Below are 18,606 nucleotides of genomic sequence, written 5' to 3'. Positions count from 1 at the left end.
AATGCAACGATTCGTATCATTTATCAATGAGCATTGATTTTGTTGAGTCTCGGGTATAGCCTGCATAATAGTCTGGTGCATATTGCAGAAATGCACATCCGCCTGAAATTTACAGGATCAAGTGACAACAATACAAGGTTGGACACAGGGGACCATCATCACCATAAAACAAATGATACTGGTCCACATCGAAATCTTTCCTGAATCTTACTCAAACAAATCGATATTTTACAATCGATGTGAAATCAGTCATAGAAAATTTAAATTTTATTGACCAATGCCCATGGTAGAAAGTGCGGCAGTTGCACGCACGAGATTCGTCAACGTGTACGTCGAATTTTTTTTCTTCGTGCCAATTTATAATAGGCAAAGAAAAAATTGCGGCTTCTGTAGTTCAGTGCACGCCAACATTTGCATCATTATGATTTGTCGTCGAAATAGGCCAGGCCAGGTCTTTCCAGTAGGTTATCTGCCTCTGCTCCGACGTCAGTATAGTCCAAGCCTAACGTAATGGTGTTCTTACGCCAACAAAAAGTTAACTGACGTCATAACACAATAACGTCATGATGATGTCAAAATTCGATATTTTTTCGTGTCTTTTTCGTATAGCCTACATTAAATCTCACCTCCGGCACTTGGAGATCCGGCTTTTGCTGACTAGGCTTACCCACTGGCCACCAATAACATGATTAACTTTCGTTTTCGGGAAAATACCCTCTTTAACGGTCAACTATTTATCTTTTTTGGATTTCAAGGTTTTTACACAAGTTTCCCATTAATAAACACAAATGTTTTCAACAAAAATGACGTCACGACCGATGAATGAAAAAAGTGACGAACAAAATATCTAAATCCTATATTGGTCAATTAAATAACTCATTCGGAAACTAAGAAAATAGCGAGAAAAAGAAAGAGGTATCTCAAAACTTGGCTTCAACCACATGCCACATGCCACATGCCAACACAAAACATACAAAACAATGTATAATTGTATTTTAAAGCATATTATTTTTGCAAATACTTGGAGAATCAAACCCAAAACCGGCAAGGTTATCGAAAAGGACCCATACCGGCTGTTCACTGTAACTTGATCCTAATTTCGAGTTAATCGGGAACATTTTTGTGATAAACTTAGCTCCCGATAATAATTTATAATTGGCGCTGTGTCTGGTTGTCGCCAGAATTGACGCTTTTGACCAACAGGTAAATTCTTCCCGTCTTTACGTCACAAAATTTGTGCTCAAGCAGAATCTGTGTCAGTGGTTAACGTGTCAAATGCTAAAAAAACTCTTTACAAACTAATCTGCATAAACGCTGCTCCAAAGCGAGGAAAACTCAACTCAATGACCTTATTAGGGTACATGTTGCTACCTATGAAATTTATGCCACTTACATACAACAGTAATTTTATTTATGGTGAGCTCTGTGAGGACTGCTTTGTTGTATACGGTTATTCCCTACGTCCCGATAGTCGATGCCATTCTTTTCATTGCGTATGACGTTGTGTATACAGGCTACAGCGATAAACACAAATGTAGCATTACAGATTAACTGTGTATGTAAATCAGTGGTTTAGCGCATTGAGGACGAGTGGAGGAAAGTCAAAGAATAAAAGATAAAACAAAAACAAATATTTTTCTGACGACACAGAAAATGCTGTTATAAATGGAAATGTTTACACAGATTAAACGTAATAGCGTGGTCTGCATCTACTTAGATTCTTAGAACGAATTGTTAAGTAAAATGGACTCCACAAAAAGTAAAAGTTTTTATGTAGGCTTGCTAAGTCTTTGTGTACAAGTACAGCCGCAGCGGACCAACTAGAATTTATTTTGCGTTATCTTGGAAAAAGAACATTGTTTATAGAGCAAACCATTTTCCTTTGTATACCTTACATCGATTAATTATCTTTCTCTATTTCAGAACATTTTAAACAAAACTTTATATAACTTTTTACGTGTTTAAAGATCACCACTGCGTTATAAAATCATCAATTGTCCAAACATATGTTCTCTAAGAAGCATACCAGGCAGTCGCCAATTACGTCACACACAAGCAAAAGTGAAGCAGATTTTTAACACAACGTGCCAAAGATAATATGTTACAACGAACTATTAACAATTTATTACTTACAAAATTTATCGTTCGATAAAGTGTTTAATCATGGGCGGAACTTCATCTTACAATAACTTCAAAAAACTTAAAAAACAATTTACATTTCTTGAAAAAAGTTTTTAAGTTATTTTTTTGTTATACTGTAGAAACATGACATTCGATAGCGATATCAGACTGTCCATTTTACTAACATCTGTTTCCATTCGTGACCACTATTGATGGTGAGCTATTTGATGAATGGGTCAAATAGCACGAGAGCAAAGAGGAACAACATACTCAATCGATGGTAAGCGATTTGAAATGACTTTGTATACATTGTCAGTGAATTGCACAGTCATAACAACACGATCCGCTTCTGGATCAGAGGTCATCGGGAATCCAGGTTGCCGATTGGACAATGTTATCTTCTCTCCATTTTTGAGAGTTATCAAGTTATGGGGATTGTCCCGCACCTGAAATTAAAGGCACAAACCTTGTCTTTCATTAAAGTTGAGTTGTTATTAATTATTACAAAATAAATGTTTATTTGTTGAAATCTGCACACAGTAAAATTTTACCCGTCCCTGGGTGGGCTTGAACCACCAACCTTTCGGTTAACAGCCGAACGCGCTAACCGATTGCGCCACAGAGACATGGAGCCATTACGTTGCTGAACAAGTTCATAATCCAGCGCCTTTTACAAAATTGCTTCGTTGTGCTGTAGCATAAGCGCTCGCATAGACATGGACAGCAGGTTTCATGTCTCCTTATTATTAACGTGTTTGAACGAAAGAAAAATAAGTTTGTATTACTTTTATGCTGAAACATGTTCAGAAAGAAATGACTCGAATCAAGTCGAGTGTTTGCACATGATGATGCAGTCACTGACTCGACTACCCGAGTCATTAAGATTATGTCGGTATAAGCAGCACCTTCATTGTACAAATTAAAAAAGCTTCGTGTTTGCTCAAAATCTTTACAATCGCTTGATGTTTCCGCCCAGGATCGAACTGGGGACCTTTCGCGTGTGAGGCGAACGTGATAACCGCTACACTACGGAAACACGACAACGACGACGGAATTTAAACAGGTCTTAATCTGATGACTAAGTTCCTGGAAGATACGAGAATCCGGTCCATGGTAGGCGTGTAAATGTAATACATTTGCATTGAAAATATAGACCTATAGTATTATATAATAATAGCAATTACGCCTAAAGCTTGCATTGAATGGATAAATATAATCAACTACGACTATGATTTTGGAAATAAGTTTTGGACTGGGAAATCGAAAACAAGATTCGGGAAGACTTTTTCACTGCAACCGCTGCATTGCCATTCTCATTTTTCAGCATCTCGCACGACTACGGTTTAGTAAGTCCAGTCTCTGTGGCACCATTGATAAGAGCATTCGGTTACTCGCAAAAAGTTCGATATATTGCACCCACTCGGGGTGAGTACTTTTTTATGGGATGCTTTCTTGTGGTTAAAATATGCAACATAAACATTTATATACCCCTACTGTTCGATGTTATTTTTACTTCGCTATAAAAAGATTTATAACCGACACAAAATAACAAGCTCTGATGAAATTGCCTCCAGTGAGATTTGAACTCACGACCCCTGGTTTACAAGACCAGTGCTCTAACCCCTGAGCTATAGAGGCTTGTTTGCTAACGGGGAGCTGACAAAATGTATTTCGGGCAACTTCAAACCAATGAACCAAACCATTCAGCCCTATTTATGTGACGTGAAACTTCGAATGAAACTTCGCTTTTAAGCAGCTGACATTGGCGCCATGGCTAAGTGGTAAAGCGCCTGTCTCGTACACAGGAGTTCCCGACTTCGAACCACTCTCTGCCCTTTCATTCAAAACAGCCTCGTGAACATGATTTTTGAGTAGAAAGAGATGAACTTGCTTCTAAGTACCAAAAGTTTGCCAAAAGCAACACAATTGCAGGAAGATAGTAAATTTATTGAAACCAACTACCCTTGAATACACCGCATATTGCCTATTTATGCCATTCAGGCCTATTTATGTGAAGTGAATTAAGTTTCGCTTTGAAGCAGCTGTGAATGGCACCATGGCTAAGTGGTAAAGCGCCTGTCTCGTACACAGGAGATGCTGAGTTCGAACCCCACTGGCGCCTTTCATTTAAAACAGCCTCGTGAACATTGTTTTTGAGTAGAAAGAGATGATTTTGCTTCTAAGTACCAAGAGTTTGCTAAAAGCAACACATTTGCAGGAAGATAGTTAATTTATTGAAACCAACTACCCTTGAATACACTGCATATTGTCTTTCATCGGAATGTTCAAACAAATACAGTTGTCTTTTGACTTTATTCATTGATTTTGGATCTTTTTCACAAAAAATTCCAACCATTTATCATGTATTTGACCGTTTGGAACGTTCAAACCAAATAATAAGAAACAAAACAGTGGTAAATCTCAGTCCCTAAAAACTTAATTTACAACTAAATCTTTATAAGTTAATGTGTAAAACGTAAATAGCCAAATATTAAACGAGGAATGTGATTCACTAGCACACTTTCAATGTCTCATACAAACCATCATTAAAACGAGTACTCATAACCAGTAATCTGAAACAACTCTGTAGCGTTATAACACAAACCAACCCGAGATATCATCAACGTACATTATATGATATTAAACATAGTAATAGTTATACAAATTTAGTAATAATGTATAATAAGTATAATACAGTAGTATTAATAATACAGAGTAGCTGAAATAGATGATGGTAGATTACTCAGCAAAGTTTAAATATCAAAAAGAACGTTGTTGCATAAGAAAAAGATTTTGATCCTGAATTTAACTTTATCATTACATTTAATACGTGATAGAATAAAATAAAAACTATAAACTAATCAACGGTAAGCAAACACCTGAAGATTTGGCGGCCATTTTGAAGAAACATGGTAGCATGGTAAATAATCATGACATTAGGTAAAAAGCAAAAATCAAAGGTAAAATTTATTGGAAAGCATTGAGGTTATTCAAAACAAATTGTTCAAAAAATTGACATCAACTCCCTAGCCACTTCATTAGAACAATTTTCATTTAACATCCACTTCGAATGTCGAAAGAAGTTGCAAAGATTTTCTGATTCCAGGCCACGTGTCTGTCAGTCGTTTGTGCCATGGTGGGGAGTGTACGGTATGGAAGGCGCCACCTATGGGACAAGTGAAGAAAGTGTTGAAACTTGAAAAACTGTCGGTTCTCTGATTTTGTTTAAACGACGACATGTATTTCAGACCAAAGTCAGCCCACAAACACTAAACTATATCAGCCTGAATCCAGACCCTTTATAGCCGGCAAGAAACATCGGTGTGTGCCGTTGTAAGCGAAATATGTATCAGTAAGTAACCAGTGACAAATTTGCTATTTCTTACTATTCCAGATACATCTAAAATTGATCCCGGCACTTACCAGTATCCTGTCAAAGATGGCTTCTACTTCGTCGGCTTTCGATTGATTGAAAGGGGAACCCCCGAATAAGATACTTTTGGCTTGGTCAAGAGAAATTTTGACCATGTGGTTTTGGGTTCCGGCAACAACTCTGCTATGTTACAGAATACGGATTGTGATTGAAAACATTTTTATAATCTAAGGAATACGATTAACTTAAACAGGTTTTAAATAAATCATATTAAAAGTTAAAACGCCTAAAACTACTTTAATTACTCACCTTTGATAAGCAATTGTACCGCAAGCTGAATCATAACGAAGTATGTCTTTGTCGCAATAAGTAATTATAATTCTGCACTAAACGCTTCAAAAATTTACCCTGGTTGGTATTTTTCCTTGAGCAGCAGGTACTTGACAGAGAGCGTGAGTTTTTGAGCTTCAAATTCCAAATCAGTCGTCTCCTGCTCCGAGAAGTAGGAGCGCTCCCGGAAGAGCCAATTCACAAGATTCTGCATCTGGTTGGTGACTCCTAATTTATACATAATAAATGTTCATGGAATAAAAGGAAGGTTAAGAACAAGCTGGAAACTGAAATGTGGAAATAAATGAAGGACTGGATCATGCCCAAGCAAGATATAGATATAAGCTATTTATCACTCTCATTCGTTCAAGGCGGCCAGTGGGACTGTCAACTAAAACCTTAATAAGTGAATTTTACCACTATAATGATGCTAGCCGGTATGGTTATGTGATATAGCTTGTGTCTTTTGGACGAACCTTTTTTGCCTTCAAGTGTCGTGGCTTTGTCGCCCAACTTGGGCAAGTCCTGTTGAATGTTGGAAAGCTTGACGAGACAGTTGAATTGAGCCTCCACCACTGTTAAACTTGTCAATGACCTGGCAAGTCTCTGGAATAAGATTACAACCAAGAGCATAAAAACAAGCGGTTAAAAGACGAACAGTCGATGCAAAGCTCCTGAAATATTTCTTTCGAACCAGCAGTGATAAACAAATGTAAAATGAAAATGAACTAAAACGATAACTTTGCTCTAGATCAGAACTTGGACGATTACAAGAACAAAAACTTACAGCTGATTCTCGCAGTTTATTCATTTCACCAGGATACTGGGATAAAACCTTCACTTGGGAAGCAAATGCTGCTTTCAACGCATCTTTAGCTTGTTGTACGTCATCAAAACTTCCCGCAATCTTCCGTCTGACGTCATTCATTACGCTGAAACGTGAGAATGTTTGGTGATGACGAAGTGGATAAAATACAACCCCTTACGATTAACAACGTTGCACTTTTGTAAAATATTTCTGGATAAATCTACTCCAAGCATTTGCAAGAATTGTAGTTTTACTAAGAACAAAGCTGGTCTCAGTTAAATATTGTGCATTGATGTTTACATAGACAAAGCATATGTCGTGGCAATAAGGTTATACATTCGAATCCGCTTAATTCGGGCACCGGATAACCCGGACAACCGCTTTATTCGGCCAAAATGCTCGGGAACGGAACAAAAGTAAAAATTGAACGTAAAAAACTCCCGTTAATTCGGACAATTCTCCGCTTAATTCGGACACAGGTTCACAATTCCTATCGTTAGGTTATGACGCAATAAACAGTACTTCGTTCGTTTTAACAGAAGATGCAATTACATTATGAGTGATTATGGTGAAACAATGACGATCCTCACGATCGATGCAGTAACAATCGACAATGAACTCATATAAGGCCGTGGCAGCTTCATAGTCGCTTTTACTTCGGTACAATTGCGTCCATCTTGTAGAACAGAATGGTACAGTAAAGTTTAGCAGAAAAAGTGAGATTGCTCACTAAAGTAAACGAAGACGTTTTACGTGATCAGTGCCAATTACTGCAGTATAGCGCAGCTGCAATTCATTTATTACGCAACAGTACAGTATTTTAAATGCATTGCCTGCCTTTACGCATGACCATGAAACGAACAATTGATTTCCGCTTAATTCGGACAAAGCCGTTTCTCCGCTTAATTCGGCCAAAAGAGAGCGGAACCAAAGTGTCCGAATTAAGCGGAGTTGACTGTATGTCGCAGTTACAAAACAAGACAGCTAGAATGTCAAAATGAATTTGATGAAACAAAAGATTATGTGACAATCATTCCAAATCTTACTGAAGTTGCCGATTCACGAACTGGCCATACCGGGTCGACCGCCAGACCGGAGTCTTACAACGAGGACATTCCTTTAATTTGATGTCTATCTTTGAATTACTCTCATTGTCAGTCTGGTTGAACCAGGTGTCCAGAACCTCGAAGGTGAAGCAATGACCACAGTCAGACAACTCGACAAATCTGAGGACACAAGTACGACCAAGTTTGTCATAAAAGCAAGTTCCTTGGTAAAACTAATATCATTTCAAGGACCCAGCTGTGTCCTGAACAAGTCAACAAACTAGGCTTGACATAAAAAACTAAACTAAATTTTAACTCGCATCTTAAGTCACCAAATATTTTTACCAAACATTGGATAAAATTCTAAATTCTCCTAAAAACCTTGCTCCAAATTTTCCAAAAAAATAACCTGGAATCTTTTTTGTTTTCATCTCCGAAGAAGATCTCGGTCACTTTCTCCTCATCACAAATCCTGCACAACTTCGGACACGGTTCGCCGCACAAGCCAATACAACGATGCCCACATCGCTTCAAGCGCTGTTTATAAATATTCCGCAATTGTCGTGATGACCAATAGAAATCAAACAAGTACAACACGAAGAGAAAGTAAAGAATTTGTAGAAACACTGCAACTTGATGCTGTGGTCATAGAATAGAATTATCAAATTACTTTCTTGCACGGTTCATTGCAGGGCGGTCTATCGCACGGTTCACTGCATCTCTTCCCGCATTGAAAGTGTTCGCATTTCCACTGGCAAGGTTCTCTGGATAAAATGATAAAGCACAACACGTCATCTCGCCTACATTAATTCAACATAATCAAAACATAATCATCACTAGACTAAACACATACATGCAGGGTACACAAGCCTCTAAGCACAGTCTGTAGCAACGACTGTGGACACAAGAAGTCTTGCATGGTTGAGTGCAAGGTGGACAGTTGCTTGGGCAGTTCTCTCTGCACAGATGACCACAGAAGAGAGGTCTCTCGCATTTAGTCCCGCAGCCTTCATGGAGGCGACCCTGAGAAAATTGAAATGTGTTTAATAACTTTGCAAGGAAGTATCGAACAATGCTACTTTGTTGATGGCTGCTGCAAGTCAACATCATCTCAATGTGCGCGTCCGTAGCCAGGTTTAAATAAAAGAACTGACGCTTTTATCCCAAACTTGGTATATTTTAATCAATGTTAGTATCCAGCGTTTACAAACAGCTGCATTTCATTAAGAATAAGGCCAAGTTACACTTACAAGCTTTCTTCTATGGTACATTAATTTTTAAAACTAAAATTTACCTGAAAACAGGAACCGCAAGTTCCTCTGCACGGATGTCCGCATTTTAAGATTTCCGCGCATTTTTCGTCACATTTTCCCAAATCCAAGTTTGCAGATTCCGAGCAAGGAACCATGAAACGATGTCCGCATTTCCCTTGAACTGAATTACACAAATATATATGACAAAGCATGGACAGTTGTCAGTGACGTATTAAGACAACTTAATGACGAGATGCCCAAGACTAAACAACGGTATTCAACCACTTATAAAACCAGACAAACAATTATTAAATTAAATAAACAACACAAAGATTCAGGATTACAACTTCGTCAAACCAACCTGAAATAATTTTCTTGCATCGGTCCCCACACGGATAACCACATTTCCCCGAACACTGATGACCGCATGTTAGCGTGCGAGGGCAAGGAGATTCACAAATGACGTCAGAAGGATCTTCAAAGCAACGCATCACTTGCTGGTGGTCGCAGGTTGGAATTGTCTGAAAGTGAACAAAGTAAAAAACTATTTCATGAAATATTTGTATAATTTATGTTATAGACCAGGGGTGGGCAAACTTGTTCAATGAAAGAGTCACTTGCGGGAAACTACAAACAGTAGCAAGCCGCAAAATCAATAGTTTCAATACAAACACGGTAAACAATCCATGGATAATGAACAATAATGGATATTACTATACAGCTAGAAGAGCCACTAAATGACTAAAACATGTCGGCGAGCTGCAATTTTCCCACTTTTCTTATAGACATTTAAAGACTTATTCCAAGTAAAGTGGTTGCAACCTACAATCGATGCGATTTCAACGATAAAAACTATTTGTGTCAGTTTGATTTGCGACGTTGTGCGATTTTAACCGGGCAATGAACGCAATTGTTGTTCTGGTCGGTCAACGCGAGCGAACAGGAATAAAAACGTCATTTTTTCGCATCGCCGCATACGGTTCAACTTGGCCTTGTGACTAGTCAGTGGTCACGCATCTGAAGCATGATCAAACAGTGTCATTGGTCACGCTTGGATGGACCAGACAACAAAGACCCTGAGTAATGGAGCAAAATTAACAACAAACATGGCGTTTTTGGTTTTTATTTCCTAACCAAATAGCCAAGTAAATCTCTTTATGTTTGGGCTCCAAGTATGACGAAATAAAGGCACATTAGACAAGGGTTAGAAAGAAAACGAACTTGAAACTTTAAAATGTTGAACGCTACTAAACTTGCAGGAATGTTTGTACACTTTCATTCTATCACCGACGCCATACTTTATAAACTTTGACGTCATAGGCGTGTGCGCAGGGGGTTAAGTGTAAACTGCGCAATAGAAACTGGTGCAAATGCGCGTTCGTTGCAACCACGTAATTGCGTCTAGTGTGCATCCATCTAAAGCACGTTTTCACGTAGAAATAAAACTAAACATCAAACGAACGTCTCTAACCTTGTTGACTTTCTTAAGGCACTGACAAGGCTCGCAACACTTCTTGCTGCATTTGTGTCCGTACTTGCAACTTTTTTCACACTGCTTCATGCACTGGTACGCGTCATGGTCTCTGTCGTCATCGTGGCATCGTCTGGCACACACGTGACCACAGGACAATCTGTAGTCGCAGGCGCGTCCGCATTCGCCTGCAGCAGTTTGTATGAAAAATTATTAAAATACTGTATATATAATATACTTAAATATATACGCACTATATGAATCTGGAAGTAAGCACACTTCGACGTACTGTTACTACGAAAGCATATTGCCAAATTTTAAAAAATACCTACAGCTATTTCAAGCATACCGCGGCTAAAAGAGATTTAGAAATTACTGACATTTCTGAAAGCATTGGTTCCGGCATTCCTTGTGACCAGCCCAGCATGACCTCACGCACGGCTCCTGGCATTTGGCGAGAACTCGAGTTGGGTCGTTTAAAATGTAGTTGTTTGGGCAAATATGGTCACGGGCGTCTAGTTTGAAAAGATTATTCTCAAACAAAATGAAACATTCCAGCGGAGCAGGCGTACAGTAATATCACATTACTCGAAATTGACAAAACTTTCGTGGTTATGGACAACTCACGGTTCTTATCGCCCAAATAACAACTCACTAGCAGAAATGCCCACACCAAAATTTGCAATTACAATTATACAACAACGATTATATATATTATATAAAATACAACGCCTATTGACGTAATAGTTACTCAAGTTGGTTTCAATTTGGTGCGAATATTTTCCATTCACTGAACTATATCGCAACATACATCGAGCATTGTGACATCACAAATACATTCGCATCACCAGCAAAGAGTAGTTGGGATAAGTTTATGACCTCATTGGATCAACAACGTGTAAGTAGAATGGGCAAGTTGGGCAAGTTGAGTGGTTGGGTACCGATAAAACCGATACTGCAAAATTTCTTACTTCTCCTCACCTTGTGGCCACTGTTCCAAACCTCGCGTCGAATTACCCCAAGCTGTCTTCTCATTGTTGTTCTCACATTGTACTCGTTGCGTAACTCTCGTCATTCCATTGCTTAGAATGGTAAACACCGGTGCTGGCCTGAAGCGTTCTGAAGCCTTCTTCCTGCAAAGAGTAGATCGTATCAGCACCAGGTGAGCAAGTTGTCATGTGTTAAATTACTAAATGAATAATTGCTCAAAATTGAAGCTCAGCAAGTCTGATAAATGCCAGGAACATGCCGTAAAGGCGTAAAAAATCTAATTCTGCTGATGTATAAAATGGTGAAGCAATAATCTTTGCACAAACCAACCTGATTTTTGCATCATCAATTTCTTGCGCTGAAACGTCGACCTCCTCTATAATTTTGTATATATTATGAAGTGGGCGCAAGCCAAGTGTAGCGACAACATTCTTCACTACCGGGATCAGTAACTTAACCTAACAAATGCAAAAATTAATCTAAAAGTAACTTGATGCTGTCCGCAACAACAAAACCTGGTTTGTTTATGTTTTCATTTGAAATGAAGATGAGAAATTATTTGTGGAAGAACACAAATTAAGTTGAACAAAATGAAATCTGCATTCCGTGAGATATTTATAACAAAGATGTAGTGATATAAATGACTGTAATCAAGAATGATGAAGTAATTTCTTACAGATTTTTCACAGCCGATAAGGTCATATTCCAGCCAATGCTTCAACAAATGCAAAGTGTTGAGGATGAGACCACAACACACTTCTTGACTGAACCTGAAATAAAAAACAACCATTGGACTGGTGCAAGGAACAAACTAAATAGCAAAGTTGACCATTTAAGACCGTTGTTGTTTTCTGCAGGAACCATGGATTGCAAGGTGAATGACACATAACATGCCAGATCAAATTAAATCTTGCTGTTTACGAGCCTAATGGTGCCGGTTTTATGAGATTTATCAGAACGTACCATATATTTTACAATGCACCATAAAGGAACCAAACCAAATACTATAAAATGATCAGAATAAACGAGGAAGCCACAAAGTGAGAATAATCAAATAAAAAATGTTGCATGAGCAAAGGTATGCTCTACAATGACCATATTATGTGGCCTAGACACCACAAATGCCACCAATACTCAGTCAGTTGTCAGTAACTTCAGTGTCATTAACTGTCATTTTTATTTGACTAGAAAGTTGATGGTGACTGAACTGTGTTAACCCAACATACTGTAATCAGTATATAGCAAAATAAAAAGCGTAATCTAATGGATGTTCTTTCCATACTCTGTTACGTCGTTAGGCACTTTGTCATTGCTTGGATGCATGTGGATATAATGTCACTATTGCGTTGTTGTTTCATAGCAGACTTTAACCCATCAAGGGTGAAAAAACATTTTCTCATATTTTAGTACTCCTTATGAAGCAAGTTGATGCTTGCGAAGCTTGTGTAGAGACATTGAAAATATAAGTTAACTCTGGATTCCATCCTATATCCTACTTCTATGAGATCATTATGCTATTTAAGCTTTCTACACCAACAGATATGGCTGTTTCTAATAGAGACAAGGTGTTGTGGGCCGTTTAAACAGATTTTTGACATTTATCCACAGCGTATGCATGCCAACTCGGAATAAGGTGAATGATACACAAGCTACTTAAGATATGGCTTATCACGTATGCTCTGGTTACCCTCTGTGTGGTAAATCCAACAAAAATCGCTTCGCTTCATTCGCAAATCGGTTGTTGATGAGATCCTCTAGAACACGGTACATGGTTATGCTGCTCTCCTCACACGAACACATCTTCCCGACCACTTCCAATATCGTTTGGATCATCTCTGCAATGTAATTTCTATGAAGATAATTATGTCCTTGTACATTTAACAAAATTCGCCAACGCAATACACTCAACTTGTGCCCATAAACCACTACAACTAAATAATTATGAAGAATTTAATTTTTTATTCATGTCTTTTGAAAGCCGCGTTTAAAAAAAATAATGACAGCCATTGTTTGTAATGAAAGTAGTGTGGGGGTTTGAAATACCTTGATCTTTCCCCCTTTCCTCGAGTCGGATACAAAACCCACTTTCTTTCGTCGACAATCGATCGGCAATCTGCAGCGGTTGCCACTCATCACTCAACATTTCTATGAGTGTCTCACGTGCAATAGGTGGAGGGTCATACTCGCTTTCATCGTACTCATCTTCATCTGCATCTCTGGGGAAATGATTGTTACCTCTGGTTAATACATCGAAGAACGCATTAAAAATAAAAATAAAATTATTCAAGTTACAAAGCCATTTTACAAACAAAGAAGAAAAGTGAAAATTTGAGAAAGTGAAAAATTAAAATTCTTTTTGCTTATTTTAGGTTTTCAACAGAATCCAGTTTTCCATTATAATCAAAATCAACTTTCAACTTAAACAAAATCTATCAATATGATTAAACATATACGGTATCTAAGCTAATGTAAATTCTTAAAAAAAAATGAAAAAGCATAAAATACAAAGTTATTCACTCCAGCCACTCAGTTGGCAAACAACCCTGGTACAGATTAATAGCCAAAAATTTCCAGTTCGGTAATTTCTAAAAATTTCAGTTTGGTTTTGTAATTTCTATGTCATATAATCCTCAGCTACAAATCATTCATTTAAGAAAATGAAATTGAATAAAATAAACTTACCCCTTTAAAGATTGACCTCCGAACCCCATTCCTTGATGATGATTGGACAATTGAAATACACCGTGCGAGAATCCTCTGTTGCTTTGACCTCTTCCTGAACTTATATGATTTCTATGGAACAAACAAAAGAAACTTAGCAATGTGACGTAAACAGTGCGAGTTGATGAAATGTCAAGTCTGGGAATTTATATATAATTACAGAGAGACAACTTCTCCGTAAGTAGGTCACACAGTTTGTTGTTAAAGATAGGTGGTCAAGTTAGGGTAGTGGTGACGAATCCGTTCGCTGTCGCGGACCACTTCATTATTTACAGCTGAGTAAGCGGGCCGCACAACTTTTAAGTCATATGACTATGTAGTTTTTTTATAAACGATTAGAAATAGCTTATCAACAATAAGGCACAACAAACAAAAGTAATAAAAATCCCATGCGAATCATACAGTTGAAGCTATTTTATGTAGTATTGAAACATAAAATCTTGCTTAGTGAGATTTTTGGAAATTTTTTCTCTTGACTAAGCGTTCAATATTAGGTTGAACCAACGATGTAGCAACTCTCAACTGCATACTAAGATTTTCGTCTGTTAACCTCGACCTGTAACGACTTTTTGTAATGTTCAGTTTAGAAAAGAACTGTTCGCATAGGTACGTGCTGCCGAAAACAGATAACCATTTGAGAGCGAAAGCTCTCGAGTTTGATGATGTCACGATGATGATGATAATGACCAGATGATGTCACGATATGAGTAGTAGGAGTCTAGTAAGCAAAAGCATCCTGTGATGCACTTGTATACTAACCTATAAAGTTTGAATAAATCAAACTGTGTACATTCCTGTGTAATTACGCACCTAAGTGCACACTTTCTTTGTGTCTGAGAATTTTTGTGCACTGCACTTGCGTGTGCACCCAAGATTTTGCTGAAAATCTTCATATCCTGCAGTCAGTCCTTGCCTGCCCTACTGCTCTACGGGAAGTCTATCATAAGCCAGAGATTTCTGGCGTGGCGAAGAGGCAAATTACTGTTATGCCACTGTCGTAAATATCAGCTTTGACCATCCTAACGTGGTGTCACACAATTTTGCAAGAAACACAAACATTACAAATGCAATTTAAAATTCCTCCCGGACGCAAAATTTAACCCTAAATTCCGGACATGTCCGGAATTTTCCGGACGGTATGGCAACCCTAATTCCTATAAGTCCTATATGCCTTGCATGTATGGGCGTTTGTCAAATCGTTTGGTGGGCCGCACAAAATTGTTTGGCGGGCCGCAGGTTCGTCACCACTGTGTTAGGGCAACAGCCATACAACATGTTGATTTCAGCTGTTTGAGTTTATATCGAAGTTAAATTCAGATTAGAAGGTAGATTTAGGTTAGGTTTAGGTTGCTACATAATGACATTTAGTTACGTTAACAAGAAACTGTGAATAAAAGCTCTGAAGTTGCAATTTTTTCCGGTGAAATAATGAAATAAGCCAATGTATAAAATATTCACCTGATTTAAGTTATTTCTACTTGAAAATTATACAAAAACATTCCAAGTTCTAATGATATTTTGAAATACATTGCAATGCAATTAAAACTGCATTAAATCCTTACAATAAACTATGACTGGTTGTATTAGCTTGGCGACGACCACCTCGTCCAAACGCTGCTGCAGAGTCCAAAAAATTGGTACGAGGACCAAGAACCGAGTCTTCAAATGACAGCACATTCTTCCTTTGCCCACTGCAAGATAATGTTATATGTGCTGTCATATTACAATGTTCTGCTAAACTGTATTTCCAAACTAGTACTTGTTAAAATAATTACCGTACATAATTTTATAATTTAAATAGACCTATTTACAATATTTATTCATGCAGGTAATTATAGACAGTGTCAGTATCATCTGTATTTTTACAAGCACAAGTTTAGTTTAATTCAGTTTAGCACAACTTAAGTTGACCAACGATGAAAATAACTTAACCAAAGTTTGGAATAAATTGTTGACATTTCACAAACAATGACTAATTACGCATGAAGTCATGAAATATAGTGGAAAGCGTGGCAACTACAATTTTGACATTTTTGTGGTTTGTGTTTGCTACGTCCGGCGATCTCTAAATTAAACATAAAATCGAGACGTTCATTTCAACTCTTCTGTTTTTCTGTTTATTAGTTGTAAAAAGCACTATGTGCCCCCCTTTCTTAGAAATCGAATATTTACCGCCAAAATAATGGCCAAGGGCTTTGCGTGCAGTATAGCACCAAACTACAAAATGTACCATTTAGCACCCCTATTTTGGCCGCCGTGCACCCTTAAGATGTCGTCAAACAGTACCGTGCTTTCTAGTCTGAGATATAACAGTGATTTTAACGAAGAGCAATTCTATGTCGCAATATTTAAGTAAATTTTCATCAAACATTGTCAGATGCTCCAGCAACCAAATAAGAAAACGCACCTATCTCTTTCGCTTCCTCCCCCTCCAAAACTCAATTTCATTTTTGTTAAAACCAGAAATTTCTTTATTTAATCATCTGTATATATTATTAAAAGTTTTTGAAACAAAAAAGTTTATAAAAATGTAAATAACAACAATAATAAAACACAACGGTTTGTATCATATCATTTATTTTAGATTATTGGTTGTGTTGAGTCTTGGGTATAGTCTGCATGATAGTCTGGTGCAGATTGCAGAAATGCAAATCCACCTGAAATTAAAAGGATCAAGTGACAACAATACAAGTCTGGACACAGGGGTGTGACGGTTATGTCATGAGTCATAGGTTGCTTTTTAAATGCTGAAATTTGATTTTGGGATCTTGTGATATAACTGCAGAACAAACTTAAATTCTCATTAATGACGTACAGATAAATTACGCAACCTTGAGCTGATGTGACTGTTATATATACTGATGTAATGTTTGCAATCTTTCCTTTTCACTTGTTACTACTGCGCAATGTAACAGCAGTAAGCTTTGCCCAAAGACATAAGCCTTTGTGTCTGACAATAAAAATGGGAACTTTATCATTTAGTAAAATGTATGGACAGAATTTAAGCAACTAACAGCATAGTCACGCTGTTTGAGAAATGAGAACTCATACCATCGAAGCAGAAGCAAAACAAGTTATCAATCTTCAATTATACCTCGCTCATGTAGTAACAACAGCCGTTAGTGCATTCGGTCTTTATGGCATATATGGTTGTTGTGTTATACTTCACACAACTATACAACAATGAAACATTTATTTGTCATAGGGGACCATTATTACCATAAAAATAATGATACTGATTCATATCGAAATCTTTCTTGAATCTGTCTCAGACAAATCGATATTTTGCAATCGATATAAAATCAGCCCTACAAAATTTTAATTTCATTGATCAATGTCCATGGTAGAAAGTGTGGCAGATGAGAGTGCATGAGCATGCACGACGAATTTTTTATCTTCCTGCCAATTTATAGCAAACAAACAAAAAATTGCAGCTTCTGTAGTTCAGTGCACGCCATCACGCCAATATTTGTATCTTCATGATTTCTCTTCGAAAATAGCCGTGCTTTCCAGCAGGGGATCTGCCTCTGCTCCGACGTCAGTATAGGCCAAGCCTAACGTAATCGTGTTCTGACGCCAACAAGAAGAAAACTGACGTCATAACACGATAACATCATGATGATGTCAAAAGTTGGTCCTTTTTCATATCTCGAATTCACAAATAATTAGCTTTCTGCTTACATCACTAATAACCGACCATGATGGTGAGTAGCCTAGCACGCACAAAAATAGCGAGCTGTTAGTTTTCCTTCTTTTACTTTTTTCACTCACTAGTTTCGTGTTCCAATGTAAATTGAACAAAACCTGGGCTTGTTGCCATGCGCGTGCTCAATTGGGTTTTCGCTAGCCTATAGCGGCGTATAGCCTATATTAAATCTCACCTCCGGCACTCGAAATTTCGAAAACCCTGCTTTAGTGCTTTTGCTAACTACCCACTGGTCACCAATAACATCATCAAGTTTCGTTTTCGGGAAAATACCGTCTGTGATAAATATATCACTTAATATAACATAAAATTGTGTACGACATAGAATTCTCGTCTATCGAATCAGCGAAGCATAACACTGCGTGACGTAATCGATGCTTCCCTCTTACTGTGCGTGCATTTTGATTCATTCAGTCCCTTTTGGTTTCTACGTTCAACGCCGCAACATGTCTTTATGCTGTTGCTGTCACAATGTTCTATCTTGATTTATTCGTTCAATGAAACTTCAATATAACCAGATTATACAGTTGTCGAGGTGTACAATTGATTCTAAGATTAAGAGAAGCGAAACAACGACCTGAGACTCATTTCATTTCGAGGACATTAAGCAATTCTACAGACAAACATTGTAATTGAAGTGGTCGTTCTTACAGGCAAAGGAACGACAAATCACCATTTCATTACACGTCTTTAACGGTCAACTATTTATCTTTTTTACATTTCAACAATCAAGGTTATTGCACAATTTTCCCGTTAATAAACACAAATGTTTTTAACAAAAATGACG

At 37.7% G+C, this 18,606-nt stretch overlaps 1 protein-coding gene and 4 non-coding genes across 7 annotated transcripts; 1 reads left to right on the top strand and 4 right to left on the bottom strand.

The window, feature by feature from the left end:
* Nucleotides 1–2,673: 2,673 nt before the first annotated feature.
* Trnan-guu (transfer RNA asparagine (anticodon GUU)) lies at nt 2,674–2,747 on the bottom strand. The gene has a single exon. It is a non-coding gene; the product is annotated as a tRNA-Asn (tRNA).
* A 337-nt stretch (nt 2,748–3,084) lies between these two features.
* On the bottom strand, nt 3,085–3,157 carry Trnav-cac (transfer RNA valine (anticodon CAC)). Its single transcript has one exon. It is a non-coding gene; the product is annotated as a tRNA-Val (tRNA).
* A 529-nt stretch (nt 3,158–3,686) lies between these two features.
* On the bottom strand, nt 3,687–3,759 carry Trnat-ugu (transfer RNA threonine (anticodon UGU)). The gene has a single exon. It is a non-coding gene; the product is annotated as a tRNA-Thr (tRNA).
* Nucleotides 3,760–4,171: 412 nt separating this feature from the next.
* Nucleotides 4,172–4,243, top strand: Trnat-cgu (transfer RNA threonine (anticodon CGU)). Its single transcript has one exon. It is a non-coding gene; the product is annotated as a tRNA-Thr (tRNA).
* A 196-nt stretch (nt 4,244–4,439) lies between these two features.
* Nucleotides 4,440–17,971, bottom strand: LOC143459652 (NFX1-type zinc finger-containing protein 1-like). Of its 3 annotated transcripts, none has more exons than XM_076956871.1 (21): nt 16,521–17,971; nt 15,676–15,804; nt 14,075–14,185; nt 13,436–13,629; nt 13,080–13,227; nt 12,069–12,162; nt 11,723–11,850; nt 11,384–11,535; nt 10,783–10,917; nt 10,403–10,590; nt 9,293–9,452; nt 8,973–9,112; nt 8,532–8,701; nt 8,349–8,442; nt 8,088–8,215; nt 7,679–7,858; nt 6,612–6,756; nt 6,301–6,430; nt 5,902–6,052; nt 5,545–5,677; nt 4,440–5,287 (listed from the first exon to the last, which is right to left on the bottom strand). In XM_076956871.1, exons 1-21 carry the CDS (start codon nt 16,559–16,561, stop codon nt 5,240–5,242), a joined length of 2,799 nt encoding a protein of 932 aa, XP_076812986.1. In that variant the 5' UTR covers nt 16,562–17,971; the 3' UTR covers nt 4,440–5,239. The 3 variants fall into 3 exon arrangements, with proteins under 3 accessions (XP_076812986.1, XP_076812987.1, XP_076812988.1); XM_076956872.1 differs by having other exon boundaries at nt 5,545–5,674; XM_076956873.1 differs by having other exon boundaries at nt 4,442–5,287; nt 13,436–13,608; nt 16,521–17,970.
* Nucleotides 17,972–18,606: the final 635 nt, after the last annotated feature.

The sequence above is a fragment of the Clavelina lepadiformis genome, chromosome 5 (genome assembly GCF_947623445.1).
Source record: "Clavelina lepadiformis chromosome 5, kaClaLepa1.1, whole genome shotgun sequence".
In the NCBI taxonomy this organism is placed as follows: Eukaryota; Metazoa; Chordata; class Ascidiacea; order Aplousobranchia; family Clavelinidae; genus Clavelina; species Clavelina lepadiformis.
Note: the sequence above shows the minus strand (reverse complement) of the source record. Positions and strands in the feature narration are given on the sequence as shown.

Bases quoted from the DNA above. Each gene is read 5' to 3' on its own strand.
- LOC143459652 (XM_076956871.1), bottom strand. From the start codon at position 16,561: ATGAAATTGAGTTTTGGAGGGGGAGGAAGCGAAAGAGATAG. The intron at 13,630-14,074 runs GTAAGTTTATTT...TGTATTAACCAG, and splicing joins GGAGGTCAATCTTTAAAGGG to AGGTAACAATCATTTCCCCA. The intron at 6,757-7,678 runs GTAAGATTTGGA...CTCACGTTTCAG, and splicing joins TTCGTGAATCGGCAACTTCA to CGTAATGAATGACGTCAGAC.